Here is a 19,121-nt window from a genome sequence, read left to right on the forward strand (position 1 = left end):
TGAGAAAGAAGAAAATAAATATACTATTGAATTATGCAGAAACTAAAGTCGGCACATCTGCTTACTGGGCCAAGAGAACTATGGCATCAGATGACACTGAACATTTATTTGGGCAATGTACTATGGTACATACAATTTCTGAACAGTAGAAGTAATGCTTCTGAATAACCTTTGCAGAAGGATTTAACATTCTTACCCTTCGAACACAGCCAAAAATGTCATTCACACATACAGCTAGCAGTGCTGAAAGTCACTTCTAAATCGTGTAATCCCCAACAAGATACAGATGAAAATTAAGAGTCAAATGGGCAGAGCCACACTATTTTAATCTATACTGCATCAGCATTTGACTCTTATTCTGTGAGATGTGTATGTGAATAGGGCCTAAGACAGAAGAAAATACTGTATGTGTTTGTAATTTAACTTTATTAAGTTTTTAAAAAAATAATAATCTGGAATTATAGTCACACCTTCATGCTCTTATGGAAGAAGAAAAACCTGGCTTGTGCTTTCCCCCCTTGTACAAAACCTTTAACAGATAAGGTTAACACTGTTGTGGTTGTTTAGGACCTAGAGTGTGAAATAAGTGCCAAACAATGGGCATTTATCTCAAAATTTTATATGGGGTTGTAAAGTTCTTTTTCTTTTGTGTTCCATATTAAATGTTCAGTAAACATTTTTCCCTCAGCTGATGAACTGATAATAGTATACGTTTTCTGCATCCTGTAAAAATAAACTTACAATATTCCTGAGCAAAACCTGAGCAAACTTTACTTCTTCAGGACTATTTTGTACTTGGATGAGTTAGCTAAGAAATGGATTTTACTGGTATGCTGTGTGAAATTATGAATAAATAATTTAAACTTTTAAAGTAACCAGTTGAAATTAGTTGAAATTTATTTTCAGAGATGGAAGAGCTACATCCTTGTGTATCTGTAATTTGATCCCCCCTGTTAAGCTAAGCCTAAAGGCTGCTCTTCCTATTTAGCTCTTGTTTTGTTTACTTGGAAGATCCTAGATAATTCCCTCCTCAGCAGTTTCTAGGCTGAGCATCATCAGTACATGCAGGTACACTTAGACATGCAGGATTATTTCAAAATTGAAATATTGGTGTGCTATGCTCATGTGTCCACAGATAGGGGTCAATGGCTTTTACCTAAAAATACAGTCCCTAACTTTATTTTGCAGTTTATATTAATAATGTAATGTTTAATGGAAACTTGACAATAGCATTTCAGTGAGGTAGTAGTGGTTTTGAAATATATTTAGGCCTCTACCATTATTGTACCATAAAGTAAATCCAATAATACACGGCTTTACAAAATAGCTTATTTTTAACTGGATCAACATGTGCTTTGGCTAGCCAGTTAACATCTGGGTTGTCTGTCTTGCTTGGCTTTAGGATTCTTCCCACTGTGAGCCAACACTCCCACTAGCTTTATTAAAAATATCCCATTTTGGACCAAGTAACAGAGCTCCTAACACAACAGATCTTGGTTTTAAATTTTAAACATCTTCCCTTCTGCACAGCTTTTCAAAAATAAATTTTAGCTAGACAATTTGCTAGCTGGGGATTTATATAGTGAAAGAGCTCCCTTAGACAGGATGAAGGATTAGTATTGACAATATAATATACTTTGTACATTTTACAGATTTGTACATTTGCAAACAAACTGACTCTGGGGCTAAGCTTTGAAGATTTAAATTGCCACCCCACCAACCACCTTTTCTCCTGTTGCTTTTTCTCCCATTTGAGCTTTTATTTTTGCTGTATTGGAATCTTGCAAGATGAAAGAAAGATTTAAGGAGATAGACTGCATGGTTAAGGATTGTGGGAAGGAAACCTCTTTTAATTGCATCCTCACTTTAGACATGGACAGAGTCACATTTGAAGACACTGATCTGCTATCGAGTAGTTTGGGCTTAAAAAGTCATTACTTTTTCCTTAATTATTTCCAGAGATAATACTATTCCTTCCTCTGATCTATTGCTGCTGATCTACTAGTTTGTATTCATTCAATTATTTTTGTATTTTAATTAGTCTGCTGTAGTTTGATTTTTGTGAACTGCCCTGGAAGCTTACCCTGATGAAAAGCATTATAAATAAATAAAGACTTCCCTGCTCTCCTCTCCTCAGGCACTGTTCACAACTGAATTTCTACATTTTGGTTTTTTTACTGATTCTAAAATTTAATCCTTTGTTACCTCAAGTTTACATAGTTCTTATACCAGTTGTGAACCATATCCATATATTTCCACCATCTTTTGCATTGACAATTGGTATAATTAATTTATCAGCTTCTCGGTTCTTTTAATTTTCTTTCATACTCTTTTTTTTTTACATCTTTGTCACAGCTCTGTGGCTGGTTTCCTGCTTTTTATGTATGTAAATATATTTTAGTATTAGTTTTAATATCTTTTGGAAGTTTCTCCCCCAAATCCTTCTTGTCTTGCCTTATTGTAACTACGATGTTTTCAGAGTTTGTGCTCTGCAGCTTAGGACAGATGTTTCTGTTGCTTAATAGAAAACAAAGGAAAGTGGTGTGCTATAGGAAGGGAGGTGAAAGTCAGTCAATAGACAAAATGGAGGAGGTTTGCCCATTAAGGATGAGTAGGTGTGAGATGCTACAGGAATCCAGGAATAATACCCTACTGAAAATATGAATAGTATGGTATGGAACCAGGACACCATCATGTCATTCTTAGCTACCAAAGCTGCAGGAATTTAGCAGAGAAATGTAAAAAGTTGGGTCAAGTCCCTATGAGCTACAAGACCAGGCAGGATTGGTGAAGAAATCTACAATTTAGTCCAGTGGCTTTAATTTATCACTGACTCAACATCATTTCTTTAGTCATATCTGAATAGTTTGTTGACACATCCATATCCAGGAACTTTCAGTTAGAAACCACCAACTGAGATGGTAAGACTTGTGATTATTTGTGAATAACATCTCACTTGCCACAGAAACAATCTGCTACATTTTCAACCACAAAAGATTCATAACTAATGGATAACCAAGACACTCAAGTATGATGGAGCACAGTTTCATAGCAATAGCAGATTAACAAAGAAAACATTGGTTTAGTGCTTGCCTTGGATTTAAGAAATGTGGGTGTGTAAGAATAATCAGGTAGGAAACAGAAGACTTTGCCCAAGTTATTATAGGCTGGGTGTCTGTACGCTGGTGATTCAACACCTTGTGGAACAGCAGGACTTCAAATGAGTCATTTTTCTTATGGCTGTTGATCAAATCCTCATGTCTTTAATGGTCAGCTTTAATAAAGAAAAGCACAGAGTATGTGGGTGGAGAGAATAGGATTGTCTGGTCTAATTAGTTTGAGTACAGTGTCTTGTGATCATTTATTCTCTTAATAGACATGCTGAAGAATTTCATCTTGTTGTTATTATGAACATTTTTACTGGTTCATCCTTTTATTATTTATCTACTGATGTTTACTAGAATGAGAGAATCAATAAGAAGCTTCAACATGATACAGTTGAAATATGTTATGACTCTTTATAGTGTGGGTCTTTTGAGCATGTTGTGACATCCTTGTGGAGCTCTGTGGTATGCCTGAATATTAGGAAGTTTAACAGGTTGAAAGGAAATTTCCCCTCATTTGCTACTTCCCCTCCCCTCACATGCTCATTTAAGTGCTTCAGTCCTGGTCTCTTTAAGCTATAGTTCCCTGTTACATCCAAAATGGGAAACCGTGGTTTGCTGGTTTACCAACCAGAATCTTAAACTGTGATTAGGCTGTGGTTTAAGCACCTGGTTAGTAAACCTGTATTAAACCAAAGCTCCCTATTTTGAATATAAAAGAGGCCAGTGCTCAAGGAGCATATGGACCAGTGCTTGTTCTTTCTTTCCAAATATGTGATTGCTACATCTGAAAAGACAAATTGTGTACACTGGAAAAAACAATAATGCTGATCAAGAGTTCCACCAGCACTCTGAATCACTAAGAATCTGTGAGATGAGATTTTCCATTCAGTTCAATTCACTATACTAGCCCCTATGCTAGCTGTTTCATTATAATAAAGAAAAGACTCCTGGGGTGTCTGAGGGCCCTGCTCCTTCCTGCCACTCACCATCTGGCCCGGGGCGGGGCCTGAAGCCCCATAAGGACTGCTGTGCTCTGCTGCCCAGGAGGACTCTCCTGCGTGGGTGTCTGAGGGCCCTGCTCCTTCCTGCCACTCACCATCTGGCCCGGGGCGGGGCCTGAAGCCCCATAAGGACTGCTGTGCTCTGCTGCCCAGGAGGACTCTCCTGCGTGGGTGTCTGAGGGCCCTGCTCCTTCCTGCCACTCACCATCTGGCCCGGGGCGGGGCCTGAAGCCCCATAAGGACTGCTGTGCTCTGCTGCCCAGGAGGACTCTCCTGCGTGGGTGTCTGAGGGCCCTGCTCCTTCCTGCCACTCACCATCTGGCCCGGGGCGGGGCCTGAAGCCTCACAGGGACTGCTGTGCTCTGCTGCCCAGGAGGACTCTCCTGCGTGGGTGTCTGAGGGCCCTGCTCCTTCCTGCCACTCACCATCTGGCCCGGGGCGGGGCCTGAAGCCTCACAGGGACTGCTGCGCTCTGCTGCCCAGGAGGACTCTCCTGCGTGGGTGTCTGAGGGCCCTGCTCCTTCCTGCCACTCACCATCTGGCCCGGGGCGGGGCCTGAAGCCTCACAGGGACTGCTGCGCTCTGCTGCCCAGGAGGACTCTCCTGTGTGGGTGTCTGAGGGCCCTGCTCCTTCCTGCCACTCACCATCTGGCCCGGGGCGGGGCCTGACAGGCCTCACAGGGACGATTGCTGTCACTGCTGCCCAGGAGGACTCTCCTGCGTGGGTGTCTGAGGGCCCTGCTCCTTCCTGCCACTCACCATCTGGCCCAGGGCGGGGCCTGAAGCCCCATAAGGACTGCTGTGCTCTGCTGCCCAGGAGGACTCTCCTGTGTGGGTGTCTGAGGGCCCTGCTCCTTCCTGCCACTCACCATCTGGCCCAGGGCGGGGCCTGACAGGCCTCACAGGGACGATTGCTGTCACTGCTGCTGCAGCCCAGGGGGATCCGGAGGGGTGCAGAGTTCTTTTTAAAATGTTTTAAAATTTTCCTTTTCCTTTTTATTTCTTTATTATTATTATTATTGTCATTATTATTACTGTATATGCAGGGGTGGGGTGGGGGTGGGATGGATGTTTAGTTGGGAATTTGTTTGATTTTGATGGATTTGTAATTTTTACAGTTTTTTATTTGTATTGTTTTTTGTTTTTTGGGGTTTCTTTTTTGTTTTGTTTTCATTGTTTTAAGGTCTTATTTTGTTCTTAAGGGGAGGGGTCAGGGCTGCCGGGGAGTGGGTCCCAGCCAACAAAATGGCTGCGGCATGTTCCACAGGGGGGGGATGCGTTGGGACAACCGATCTCAGTGATCTCGGGTAGGAGGAGGAGTTACGCTAAGACCAGACCATGTCATTACAGAGGAGGCAGGTTTAGTCGTTGTCTGAGGACTATCCCTGCCTCCAGGTCTGGTCCTGACCAGATGGATACTAGAATCAGCAAGGGATACCCACATGACCTGAAGGTGCTGCTGTGCAATGCCAGGTCAATGATTCATAAGACCACTGCCATCCATGACCTGATCATGGATGGGGGATTTGACCTGGCATGTGTAACAGAGACTTGGTTGAATGAAGCGGATGGGCCTGTTCTTGCTGCTGCTTGTCCACCAGGTTTCTCTTACGCACAGCAACCCAGGCCTTATGGGCGGGGAGGGGGGGTTGCAGTGATTTTTAGGAAGTCATTAGTTTGCACCAGGCGTCCTATTGGGAAGACCCAGTTCTCTGAGTGCATGTTCTGGAAGTTGGGCAATAGGGGCAGTACAGGATTCCTTTTGGTGTACCGACCTCCCCGCTGCACCAAGGATTCCCTGCCCGAGCTGCTTCAGGTCGTGGCGGATGTTCTCCTGGAGACACCTAGTTTGGTTGTCCTAGGGGATTTTAATATCCATGCCGACACGACCTTACAAGGGGCCGCTCGGGACTTCATGGAAAGCATGGCCTCCATGGGGCTGTCCCTGAATAAGTTTGGCCCAACCCATAGCCGCGGACATGCCTTGGACCTGGTGTTTACCTCTACGGATGTTGGTGACCTGACACTAACTAAAAGTGAAACAAAAGAAGTGCCATGGTCAGATCACTTCCTGGTGCAACTGGACTTCTCCGCGACCCTTCCCCTCTGCAAGGAGGTGGGACCGATTCGGATGGTCCGCCCCCGCCACTTAATGGATCCAAATGGTTTCCAGAGAGTGGTAGGGGATGCTTTATCCCATGTTGATGGCCTTTCAGCTGATTCCCTGGTGGCCCGCTGGAATGTGGAGTTAACCAGGGCTATTGACTGTTTGGCTCCGAAGCGCCCTCTCCGATTGCATGGAGCCCGGAGAGCCCCGTGGTTTTCCACGGATCTGAGGGCAATGAAACAATCGTTGAGACGGCTAGAGCGCCGGTGGCGGATAACTCATTCTGAAGCTGACCGGACACAGGTTAGAGCTCAATGTCGAGCCTACCAAGTGGCGGTAGCGACGGCGAAGAAGACTTTCTTCACCGCCTCTATTGCATCTGCAGAAAACAGCAGCAGGAGACTTTTTCAGGTGGTCCGCAATTTAGCGGAACCACCTGCTACATCGGGGCCCAGTACGGGCCACATGATCTCCTGCAATGATTTTGCAAAGTTTTTTGCAGATAAAGTCGCTCAGATTCGGGAAGAGGTAGACGCCACCGTGGGAGCAGGGCCGGGGCGGGAGAGTGCTAGAGTCCTGTCTAGTCAAATTGCATGGGATCAATTCCAATCTGTTACCTCCGAGGATGTGGACAGGCTGCTTGGACGAGTGAAACCAACCACCTGTCTCCTTGATCCTTGCCCATCCTGGCTTATAAAAGCTAGCCGGGAAGGACTGGGCAATGGGCTTCGTGGGGTGGTGAATGCTTCCCTCCGTGAGGGAGCCTTCCCAGACCCGCTGAAAGAGGCGGTTATCAAACCACTTCTTAAAAAACCATCTTTAGATGCGGCCACGATGGCCAGCTATCGCCCAGTCTCAAATCTTCCATTCTTGGGCAAGGTGATTGAGCGAGTGGTTGCTGAACAACTCCAGGCACGCCTGGAAGAAGCGGACCATTTGGATCCCTTCCAGTCGGGATTCAGGCCTCATCATGGGACTGAAACTGCCTTGGTCGCACTGGTTGATGATCTCCGGCAGGCTAGGGACAAAGGTGAGAGCTGTTTCCTAGTTCTGCTGGATTTCTCAGCGGCGTTTGATACCATCGACCATAACATCCTTCTGGACCGTCTTGAGGGGCTGGGAGCTGGGGGCTCTGTCATACAGTGGTTCCGCTCCTTCCTCCTGGGCCGTGTTCAGAAAGTGGTGGTGGGGGATGAGTGTTCAGACCCCTGGGCTCTCACTTGTGGGGTGCCTCAGGGTTCTGTCCTCTCCCCCATGCTTTTCAACATTTACATGCAGCCGCTGGGAGAGATCATCAGGGGGTTTGGGCTGGGTGTTCATCAGTATGCGGATGATACCCAGCTCTACCTCTCTTTCAAATCAGAACCAGTGAAGGCGGTGAAGGTCCTGTGTGAGTGTCTGGAGGCGGTTGGAGGATGGATGGCAGCTAACAATTTGAGATTGAATCCTGACAAGACAGAAGTACTGTTTCTGGGGGACAGGAGGCGGGCAGGTGTGGAGGACTCCCTGGTCCTGAATGGGGTAACTGTGCCCCTGAAGGACCAGGTGCGCAGCCTGGGAGTCATTTTGGACTCACAGCTGTCCATGGAGGCACAGGTTAAATCCGTGTCCAGGGCAGCTGTGTACCAGCTCCATCTGGTACGCAGGCTGAGACCCTATCTGCCTGCGGACTGCCTTGCCAGAGTGGTGCATGCTCTGGTTATCTCCCGCTTGGACTACTGCAATGCACTCTACGTGGGGCTACCTTTGAAGGTGACCCGGAAACTACAACTAATCCAGAACGCAGCAGCCAGACTGGTGACAGGGAGCGGCCGCCGAGACCATATAACACCGGTCTTGAAAGACCTACATTGGCTCCCAGTACGTTTCCGAGCACAATTCAAAGTGTTGGTGCTGACCTTTAAAGCCCTAAACGGCCTCGGTCCAGTATACCTGAAGGAGCGTCTCCACCCCCATCGTTCTACCCGGACACTGAGGTCCAGCACCAAGGGCCTTCTGGCGGTTCCCTCACTGCGAGAAGCCAAGTTACAGGGAACCAGGCAGAGGGCCTTCTCGGTAGTGGCGCCCTCCTTGTGGAATGCCCTCCCACCAGATGTCAAAGAGAACAACAAGTACCAGACTTTTAGAAGACATCTGAAGGCAGCCCTGTTCAGGGATGCTTTTAATGTTTGATGTATCATAGTATTTTAATATTCTTTTGGAAGCCGCCCAGAGTGGCTGGGGAGGCCCAGCCAGATGGGCGGGGTATAAATAATAAATTATTATTATTATTATTATAGAAAGTACTGAATTCTACCCTGTTGTTATATTTAAATTTTTCTGACCTGAAATGCAGTCATGTACAGTAGTATCTATTCATATTGTAAATGAAGAAAATATGCAGTTGAGAATTACAATAAGAACAGTAAGAACAATTGTATACTAAAAATATTTATTGCATTAGAAAACAGTACACACAAACACGGTTGCTTAAAACAGCTACAAATTAAACATTTTTGTGGTACAGGAGCTTCAAATCAATTGTTCTTTCTGATATTTGGAGAGCACAGGTGAACTGCTAAGGCAGGACTCTACAACTTGTGACCTGCCATGTTGAATGCAGTCCATCCAACTCCTGTCAGGTGATTAGCAATCTTCCTACTTTTGCAGCTCCAAGTAGGCAACAAAATGAGGAGGTGTATTGGGCCCCGGATGAACGACTTTATTTATTTGGTTGTTGGGTGTCACTTGGCATGGTAGGTCACAAATTAAGTTGGCCTGAAATAAAGAATGTCAAAATGGAGGTACTGCTTAATGAGAAACACTGTAATTATTCTTCCCAAGGTGTGCAGAAGCAAGAAATAGTGTGCAAAAGGCTGGATGATGGTTCCATAGTACAGAACAATTACTGTGATCCTGATAGTAAACCACCAGAAAATCAAAGAGCCTGCAACACTGAGCCTTGCCCACCCGAGTAAGTACTTAGTACATAAGGTATTCTATTCTTTGTCCATGTGTTTATTTATATTTCCATATAGAAAAAATAGTGACAAACTATGCTTCCAGAAATTAGAGAGTCAGTGCAGAGCTAACTAAAGAATAGCATTTGATAATCTGTCATATTTTGTGTTTACACCTATGTTTCTTCTTATAGTATCATTCCTGAGAATTATATCCGTATACTTTCAATGGGGCTTAAGGGAGCATTAGATGCATAAAATTCCCATACATTCAAGTGTACTTGTCAACTATATGAATATTTGTTTAATTTATTGAAAAAGTAATACCCCCAATATTGTTCTTGAAGATGGTTTATAGGAGATTGGTCAGAATGCAGTAAGACCTGTGATGGTGGAATGCGATCGCGAACCGTTTTATGTATCAGGAAGATTGGACCCTCTGAAGAGGAGACCTTGGATAGTAGTCATTGTTTAACACATCAACCAATTGAAAAAGAATCCTGTAACAACCAGTCTTGCCCCCCACAGTGGGTTCCTTTGGATTGGTCAGAAGTGAGTAAACTCACATGCATTAAATAATAAATTTCATGCACATCAAAATCTTTCTTTCAGTGTCAAAGCTGGTTAAAAAAGGTAAAGCTAAAGGAACCCTGGACAGTTAAGTCTAGTTAAAGGTTACTATGGGGTACGGTGCTCATCTTGCTTCAGGCTGAGGGAGCCAGCGTTTGTCCAGAGACAGCTTTCTGGGTCATGTGGCCAGCATGACTAAACCACTTCTGGCGCATCAGGACACCGTGACTAGTGCCAGAGCACACAGAAACACCATTTACCTTCCCGCCGCAGCGGTACCTATTTATCTACTTGCATTGGTATGCTTTCAAACTGCTAGGCTGGCAGAAGCTGGGACAGAACAACAGGAGCTCACCCTGTCACGGGGATTCGAACTGCCAACTTTCCGATCGACAAGCCCAAGAAGCTCAGTGGTTTAGATCACAGGGCCAGACAGAAAATAATCTATTCGATGTGATAAGAAAGGGAAGTAACCACTTTTTGCAAAGCCTTTACAATAACTTCACTCAATGGTTTCAAATACATACATAAGTTATAACTACTTATATTAGAACTGCTAGTACAATACTAGATCCTCACTTGTAGATGTAATGTGCACTTTATTCAGAAGGACAATAGATTTATTGTGCAGTCAGAAAATAGGAGAGATGATACAAGGCAACTGACTACCTTATCTGCCAGGCAGTCACCTACGGAGCTGAAGGGAAGACAGAGAAGCAATCTTACAGTCTTCCAACCTTTTCCTGTTTTTATTTTGGAAGAAAGTGAGAGGTTCACACCAGTTCCTGAACTGGTGTACAATTCCTCTGAGCCTGGAGTTGTTTCAGAGGACTAGAAAACATTAGATCATTTGGATCCAGCCTCCTCTGTCCCTGGTCCTCCCTCAACACCACCCCCACCTTTCCAGCCCTACCAGTGTCAATTGGGCCAGGACTGCAGACATTACCATAACAGCAAGAAGCAGGGATTTAATATCAGAGCTCCATCTCCACAGTCAGAGTTCCAGTATATTCCATGGCCCTTGGAACAGCCTCCTAGGGGCTACAAGACTGCAACAATGTGTGTCTTTAATTTTTCATATTTTATTTTTTCTTAATATATAAACTGTGTATCTTGTTTCCAGTGTACTCCAAAATGTGGTCCTGGTTTCAAGCATCGTATTGTTCTCTGCAAAAGCAGTGACCTTTCAAAAACATTTCCAGTTGCACATTGCCAAGAAGAAAACAAGCCACCAGTTCGCATGCGTTGCAGCTTGGGTAGATGTCCTCCACCACGATGGGTTACTGGAGACTGGGGACAGGTAATACAGGCAGGCTTGTTTGGTAGCAAAAGAATAATTTGATTAAATATACTGAATATCATTTGACAGAGTATTAGATGAAAAGTAACTGGAGTGATCACATCTTGCCACATAATAGTACATTGATGTCGTGGACATAATGGTGTTAGTTCATTTCTTAGTGTTAAGACATTCTACTGAAATAAGGACAGCTTATTGTTGGTTCCCAAGGTAGAGACCACATACTAAACTAGAGTAGAGTAGATTCCATAGGATAGAAAAATGTAGATAAGACATCTAAAATTAGTAGAAAAAAACAACTGGGGGAAAATCTTTTCACTTACGTTAGGTGGCAGTCCCAGCAAAAAGCTAAAGGGATTAAGCTACATATTGAACTGTCACATTTTGCATCTGTCCTAGTTGACAGCCATAGTGTAATAAATACGCAAGTGTCACATGCAGTTGTCAGTTACCTAACATGACTTGTAATGTAAGATTAGGAAATATCACAGGTAACCACTTCAGCCTGTGATGTGTCTGCTGACAATAGCACAATGTCCACCCCCAGTTGTGTGTGTTTGTCAAAAGTGAAATTGGGTCTTACATTTGCACACATTTGGCAGAAGTAAAAATTCATATATGAGGTAGAATGAAATAGTCCCACTCTGAAAAAAATTCTGGAAAAATGTATTACATGAATATGACAAATGTTAGCCAATATGCTATGGAAATAAAACTAATAATTTAAAATGCTGAAATTTAAATGGCTGCTTCCTTACAGTCCAGAAATGCTGACATTATTACCCTTTCAGGGTCTTTTATTCTCCACCTATGTCCCCTTTTCCATATAGCAAATTGCACCTTTCTTATGACAGCATATCGGGGCTGCCAAATCAGTATACTTTGTGAAAGAAAAGAAATAAGTGATCCATGCACTTAAAAAAAGGCTTCTCAGAAAGAAGCATAGTAGTCACAGGATCCTTATTAATTAGGGAAGGGAAACACACTGCCTAACTGAATTTATTAGTATGGCAATGATAAGGATTCCCTCCACAGCTGCCCCAGATAGTGTTTCTGACACTATTCCATTCACCATGTTGCAGTTCTGTTCATTACTCATAATATGACATCCTTTATTTTCTCTCTTCCCTTCCTATCATTCCCCATTTCTCACATAGTGTTCTGCACAGTGTGGTCTTGGACAACAGATGAGAACTGTGCAATGCCTCTCATATACTGGGCAAGCATCCAGTGACTGTCCAGATACTGTTCGGCCTCCTTCAATGCAGCAGTGTGAAAGCAAATGTGACAGTACTCCCATTTCCAACACGGAAGGTGAGTTTGGTTTCCTCATTCATTCATTCATTCATAAGATTTCATTAAAGCTTTTTCTTAAGATAAAAACAGAGAAAGAGGAAAAAAGATGAAAGACAAAAATTAAAAGGATTTCCGATTTTCTGTTTGTCAGTTCCATAAAAGAAATTAATCAAAACATTCAATCTGATTGTTCTACTTTCTGTTAAGCAGTTTTAAATAGTATTACGTGCCAGCTGTTTGCATCTGATAACATTATGCACAGTCCGTAAATGAGCAGAAGCAATGATCTGGATGAAATAAAGTGGTGACATCTTGTCACATTTAACATCTGCTTTAGGTATTTAACTGGAGAATGAGAGCATTATAGGCTAGGTATTGGCAAACTGCCACCGATGTTAACTTTACATTTGTTATTCAGAGTGAGATACTGACAGTATGTATTTGATATAGCACATCTCAACTTTAAAAGTATATGTGGTAGCTGAATCCAGGTTTTACAAGGTCACCTAAAACAAAATATCTGATGTGCTTTCACCTGTTCTTATGCAGGCTTCAGTTTCCTTTATATTGTATTTTTAAAGCATTTCAGTAGCTGAAATGAGTGTGGTGGTTTGAAATTTACATGCTCTTCAGTAGCATTGCATTAAAAGTACATTTTGACCAGATCCCAAGTGTCAGAAAGAGATTAGCTAATGTTTTAACTTTGTTGGAACAAGATTTATTTGTCTAAAAACATCTTCTATAGGTAAATGTCCTTCCTCCAAAGCAGCCTGCTTTACCAATAGGTGCAGTCATAACACTCCACCACTAACCAGGACAGGCCAAGGGGCCTCAGACACTTTCCTTCTGTGTATAATTTCCACCACTGGCTTTAACCGAGGCTAAGGACAACATCAGCACCACAGAGTCCTCATCTCCCTGAGTTGGAGCTTGTTTACTTAGGAGGAGCTGCCTTGTTTTGCCATAGGCCTACCCATTTATTTGCAATAGCCATGGGTTCCATTTCTTGGTGTGATGGAACTGTGGGAACTGCGTTTTATATATTTTGGCTAGGATCCAAAGAGCTACTTCTGGCATGCTCAGTCTTCAGTGTGCCCACTGGAACTTTTTATTTTCTTCCCTTTGAATGGCAAGCCCCTGTGCCATATTTCAAACAGCTTCATTTCAAAACAGGTTTGTCATGCGGCATGAGTCCAAACCACCTTTGGGTATGCATTACTTGTGGTGTGGTTCTTTGGATCTAAGCCAGAGTATTTATTTATACAGCACAATCAGTGCGCGTAGCACTTTTCAAAGTTATATGAGGGAGAGAGACAGACAGACAGACTGACTGACTGATCCTCGCCCAGAGGAACGTAACAGTACAAATTTTAATAGTAGGGGAAACAACAAGCGAAGGAAAGGAGATGCCAGTCTAATGGGGTGGATATCAGCAAATGCAGTTATGTTTATTTCATTTATATAGTGGTACCTCTGGTTGCGAACGGGATCTGTTCCGGAGGCCCGTTCACAACCTGAAGAGAATGCAACCCACGTCTGCGCACACGCGGGTTGTGAGTCGCTGCTTCTGCGCACGCACGTGACATCATTTTGCATGTCTGCGCACGTGCGAGCGGCGAAACCTGGAAGTAACCCTTTCCGGTACTTCCAGGTCGCTGCAAAACGCAACCTGAGAACGCGTAACCTGAAGCAAACATAACATGAGGTATGACTGTAAACTGCTTCCTATAAGGCATCTCAAATCAATTTACAATACAGTACAATAAAGATATATATGAAACAATTACATGCATAAAAATAGTTAAGTACAGTTATAGGTATTGAACTTCATGGAAAAGTTTGTTCTGGGAGCAGAGGCGTATTTAGGGGAGCACAACCGGTTTGGTCACACTGCGTGCAGAGCCTTAGGGGTACCGCAAGGGACACCACAACTTTTTAAGACCCAGCTCCCCACTTTATATGTGTGTGTATGTGTGCAAACACACCGGTTGTATAAAATGACCACATTTGCATCTTGTTAAGGAATGTAGCCTAAATCAATGCAAACTTGAATGTTAAAATTCAGTTAAAATTCTGCCTGAACAGACCTTCATGTATTGTTGGGCAGTGGGAGAAGTAAATTGTGGATTGTCCCTTCCATATTTAGGAAAATTATCTCTCCATGAACCATAGTGCAATTAAACAGGAAAGTTGGATTTGGGCTACACATTCATGACATGACCTTTTGCATATTTGGAAACAAGTATTTACAGTTCAGTGGGACTTACTCCCAATTCCAGTGAGCATGGGTAGGCTCTCAGCCTTGCTCCAGCATTACTGGCTTTGAAAATTTGATACACTTGTCCTTGTGAGAATCTGGAATCAGTGTTAATTGGACACACATGGAGGGATATTTTCACATTAAGGATAGTTTCAGCTGATGGAGTAGATGTTGAAGGCTACTGTTTCAAGTATGAACTGTTTTGGAGAATGAACGGGGGATCTGTGTTCTTCATTCCCCACCCCTATCTCCCAACATGATCTTCCCAAAACTTTGATTTCAACAGTCACCCACCTATGTCCTCACATTAATTTAGCATTGGCAGTCTGATTGCAATGGATGATGTATAATGGGTAGTAGAATAATCTTTGTCTATTATATCTGTTCTACGGAGACCTTTGATGCCTACTTATACGGGCTGCCAAAGCCCAGATGTAAAATACCTTTTCTTCCCACTTGTTGACATTTGGATATCTCTGCTGCAGTAGAAGCAACTAGAACATCAAGTCATTGAACTTACACTATAACTGTGCTTAGTAATTCTGATCATTTTCAGAGTCAGCAACAGCTGCAATACATAGTTTAGTTCAGAAACCAATCATTCCCAAACATGATACTAAACAACAACTTCAGTTAGATTTTGCATAACTTCTTATTGAGGAACAAAATAGATCCTGGGGTGGGGGTGGGAAATAAGAGAAAACCTCTTATTTTTTAACTATCTCATGTGATTAGATCCCTAAATAACAAGTGGGTGTGCTTGAAGACATTTGTGTCTGCATTTTACAATTATTTTGTATGCAGTAGGCTGTACCAAAATGCTAAGTTCATGCAGAGGACAGATACAAAAGCAACTTATTAAATTTAATTTGTTTTTCTCTCTGCTTTTTAAATTTATGTAATCATTTTACCTTTGTATGTCTCCATCAGAATGCAAAGATGTGAACAAAGTGGCTTATTGCCCACTGGTGCTGAAGTTCAAGTTCTGCAGTCGAGCATACTTCAGACAGATGTGCTGCAAGACCTGCCAAGGACATTGACCCACAGAAATTGAAAGTGCCTTGCTATTTCATTGTGGAAATGCGTCTATCAAAGATTGCTGCACAATGCAACCAGACAGATGTCCTTGTAAATGCATCACCCTGTGGAAAATGTAACCACTGGTCAGCCTCAGCTGACAGAATTTCAATATTATTTTAACTTCTATGAAGTGGGATTTATTCATCCAAAGTGCTGGACACAGTATAAGGAGGGCATGCCAAAATGGAAAAAAATACACACAGTGCATACAGAGTAACTTATGGTGGAACACGTGTACTTTCGATGAAATCCACTAGTCTGTTTACCTCCTTGGACCATTAAGATAATTTTTATTATGGACTTAGAAATGACACTGAATCCATTTGTATTTAATATTGTTTAAAATGTAGCTGTTGTGGTTTGGTCAACTACAGATGCAAAGAAGAATTTTTAAAATGTTGTCATAGCTTATAATTAATAACTATTTTATCTTACTACATAAGCACCACAGTTTAAGTTACAGAAGTGGGCTTGGGAATATTATATTAGGAACAATTATAAATCAGAAGTAAAAGAAATGTATTTTCCTTTGTTTCATTCTCTAGAGAATAATCCATATTTCCTGAAGACTGCTGTGAGCCATATCTAAAGCTAAACTAAACTAGAATGATGAGGAACATAGAGTTAAGAGATGCAACCGTCATTGCCTGAATGCATCCAACTTTAAAGAAATATGTGCTGCAGGTTTATAGCCATCTTGCCATCTCACAATTAAATCAGGATTTCCACTAAAAGGGAATATATCCATACAATAGAGGGGTCATACTCCAGTTGTGAATAGCATTTTTCCTACTATTTCACTGCTTAAGGTTGGTATCTACAAATTCACTGTTAACTTTAGTTACAGAGAGGCATCAATTCTGCAGACTTCTAACTGGCTTTGTTACTCTGTAATTACTAATGATAAACTGACTAGTGAGGTAGAGTCTCTTCTGCTGATCATGCTGAAAACTACAGTGGCTTTCCAGTTTGTCTTCCATTTATATAATAGGAGAACACAGATTTATGAGAGACCATGGAGAAGAGAAAACATGCATATGCCCAGTTTTTTGGAGACTATTGCAGAATAAACAACCAAAGAGTACATAACTTATGGGAACTTTCAAATCAAAGTACCACAGCTTTTATATTCACCATATCGATTTATGAATATTCTGAATTGTATTTAAATGTGAAGCCAAGCTCCTGGGGTAAAATTGATTCCAGAATCCAGTGGGAGCTAATAGTAATGGCCATACTTCTCCCCCATTCCCTGCTTTTGTCAGCGACACAACAAAGAGATAAGGAAAGTGGGTACTTGTTTATATTATTATATTGTACTTGAACACTTGCAATTTGTAGCAGGTACTTGATGAATGTGCTTTGTGTCCAACTTGCCTCCTTTGTTGTAGTGCAATTGAGATGATGTGAACACCACCACCTTGTATTAACACTAGAAGTCAAACAGCACTTTTATTAAAAAAAATACTCTTAATGAGACAAGTTTTTATAACATGTATAAGATATCTAAATGTGTCAGTATATTTAACAAATTGCAGTAAGCCAAATGTGTTGAGCAATATTTACTAATGTGAATTAATGGGTGGGGGGATAGAGAAAAAGAGAGTTGTACTATGTGGGAGGGGAAACCTTGACAATCCATCAGTGGGGTTTTCTGTAGTTCATTTATTCATAACCATCAATTTTTTGTCATATTCTACCTCTTGACAGTATGTTTCACTTCCATATATCTAGGAAGCAGTACGTTCATTTGTGGCAAATCTGTTTACTTGGAGCTATTTACTGCTCAGCTGCAACGTACTACACTCTCATTGACACCGAAGCTTAGAAAGGAAAACTATACACATCTGGGAGTAACGTGTAGGCCTGAGGGTAGTGTAGCCAATGTGTCAGTTACGGTACCTTTGTACATCAGTCCAATAAGGAAATACCATGGTGCTAACATGCCTTGGCTAAGTAAAAAATAATAAAAGGGATAGATGTTGCATGGCATTTTCCAGGCAAAAGATTACAGTCTATGATACTCTGATTTGCTCTGAGGCATAAATGTATTTATTAGTTAATGTGTGTCTTTTCAGCTAGCAATAAATGATGGGATTTATTCAAACAAAGTCCTTTTTACCTCACTTTAGGACACTGACATTGCAAAGACACATTTTGCTCTTTCATTGGTGCTAGAAGACCAGGGGGTCCAGTGTTTACTCTGCAGTTTAGAAGAGCACCAAGTTTTGAATTTAAGAAACTCCCTGGAGCAATGTTGAGTTTCATTGCTAAAGTGAATGAAATACAGAATGTATTGTGTTACAAATGGACCGATATATCGCTCTAGATCTGAATTAAAAGCCTGAAATAAAGAGGTAAATCATTGGTTTCCACAGCACAGGACATTGCTGCTGCTACACTATAGCCATATATATAATCTAAGCTAAAATATTAAAAGTATTATATTCCTAAATAATAACAATAGGACCATTTGTATAGGCTACACAAAGATGGGAAACCTTGGAATTCAGTACTAGGGTATTAAACTCACAATGTGTTGCTGGTATTTCCATTGAGCAATGTCATTGACACTAAGGCTCTCATACTGAAACAAAATGCCTGTTCAACACATCAAAATATACACTCCTAGAAATAGTCCATCTTAGGAGATCTTTATTAATGGTATGGATATCACATAAATTTCCTTAACAGTACAGAATGAAAAAAGACCCTTTCTATTATTGTGACTAGTTGCTTATTATTTTATACGCAGTATTAATGTGGTACACTGTTACATTGTTATTTTTATTTGCTTTTGTAAATTATATGCTAATTTATTTCCATGTTTCCTAACACTTGTTCTTACATGTCATGCATTCTGCTGCTTGTAACACTTGATGCAGTAAAATTCCACACCAGGCACAGATTTGTTTTTAACATAGATAATTTAGTAAAAATAAAAATGCAGCTTTAAAGAATAAGCCTAATGGTAACAGTCTGTTCACTGACATCCCCGTGCAAGAATTTTGCAAGCACAAATATTTACATTGTTGAAAGCACTTTTGAAAGTAAAGATAACACATCAAGTAATGCCTCAATGTTGTCTCAGCCTTGTCCCTGGCTATAGCTTCATTTGGGCATGTACAAAGACTATGGGGTACAATTCACTAAGCACTGTTGCTGTGGAACATTTATTCATTTCAGTAAGGTTCCTGCGCAGACTAAAAAAATGTTGAGCAATTGCTGGCTTGTGACTGCAGCCCTTGGGGGGGGGTGCTTGAGGGTGAGTGGGTGTTCTTTTCAATAGCAGTTTCACCCCACTGGTGGAAGAGAAGAATGGTGGGGTAGGAGCCTGCTAGATGGGAAAGTAGTAAAAGCAGCTGTATACTACTATCCCAGCTCTGTTCATTCTGATATCTGTAATGCTAGAGGAAATATGTGAGCTTTTCAGGTCAAGAAAAAACAGACGTAATCATGTC

The 19,121-nt window shown here is 41.9% G+C and overlaps 1 protein-coding gene across 16 annotated transcripts in view; it reads left to right on the forward strand.

The window, feature by feature from the left end:
- Positions 1-18,623, forward strand: part of ADAMTS6 (ADAM metallopeptidase with thrombospondin type 1 motif 6) — a 124,191-nt gene extending 105,568 nt beyond the window's left edge. For 15 of the 16 annotated variants that reach the window (XM_079995346.1, XM_079995357.1, XM_079995358.1 and 12 more), the window contains 5 exons: positions 9,039-9,168; positions 9,502-9,706; positions 10,848-11,024; positions 12,182-12,338; positions 15,511-18,623. In XM_079995346.1, coding sequence (XP_079851472.1) covers positions 9,039-9,168; positions 9,502-9,706; positions 10,848-11,024; positions 12,182-12,338; positions 15,511-15,620 — 779 coding nt within the window. In that variant the 3' untranslated portion in view covers positions 15,621-18,623. The remainder of the gene's footprint in view (positions 1-9,038; positions 9,169-9,501; positions 9,707-10,847; positions 11,025-12,181; positions 12,339-15,510) is intronic. The other variant, XR_013843513.1, reaches the window with a different exon arrangement.
- Positions 18,624-19,121: the final 498 nt, after the last annotated feature.

Source organism: Podarcis cretensis, assembly GCF_951804945.1.
Source record: "Podarcis cretensis genome assembly, chromosome: 11".
NCBI lineage: Eukaryota > Metazoa > Chordata > Lepidosauria > Squamata > Lacertidae > Podarcis > Podarcis cretensis.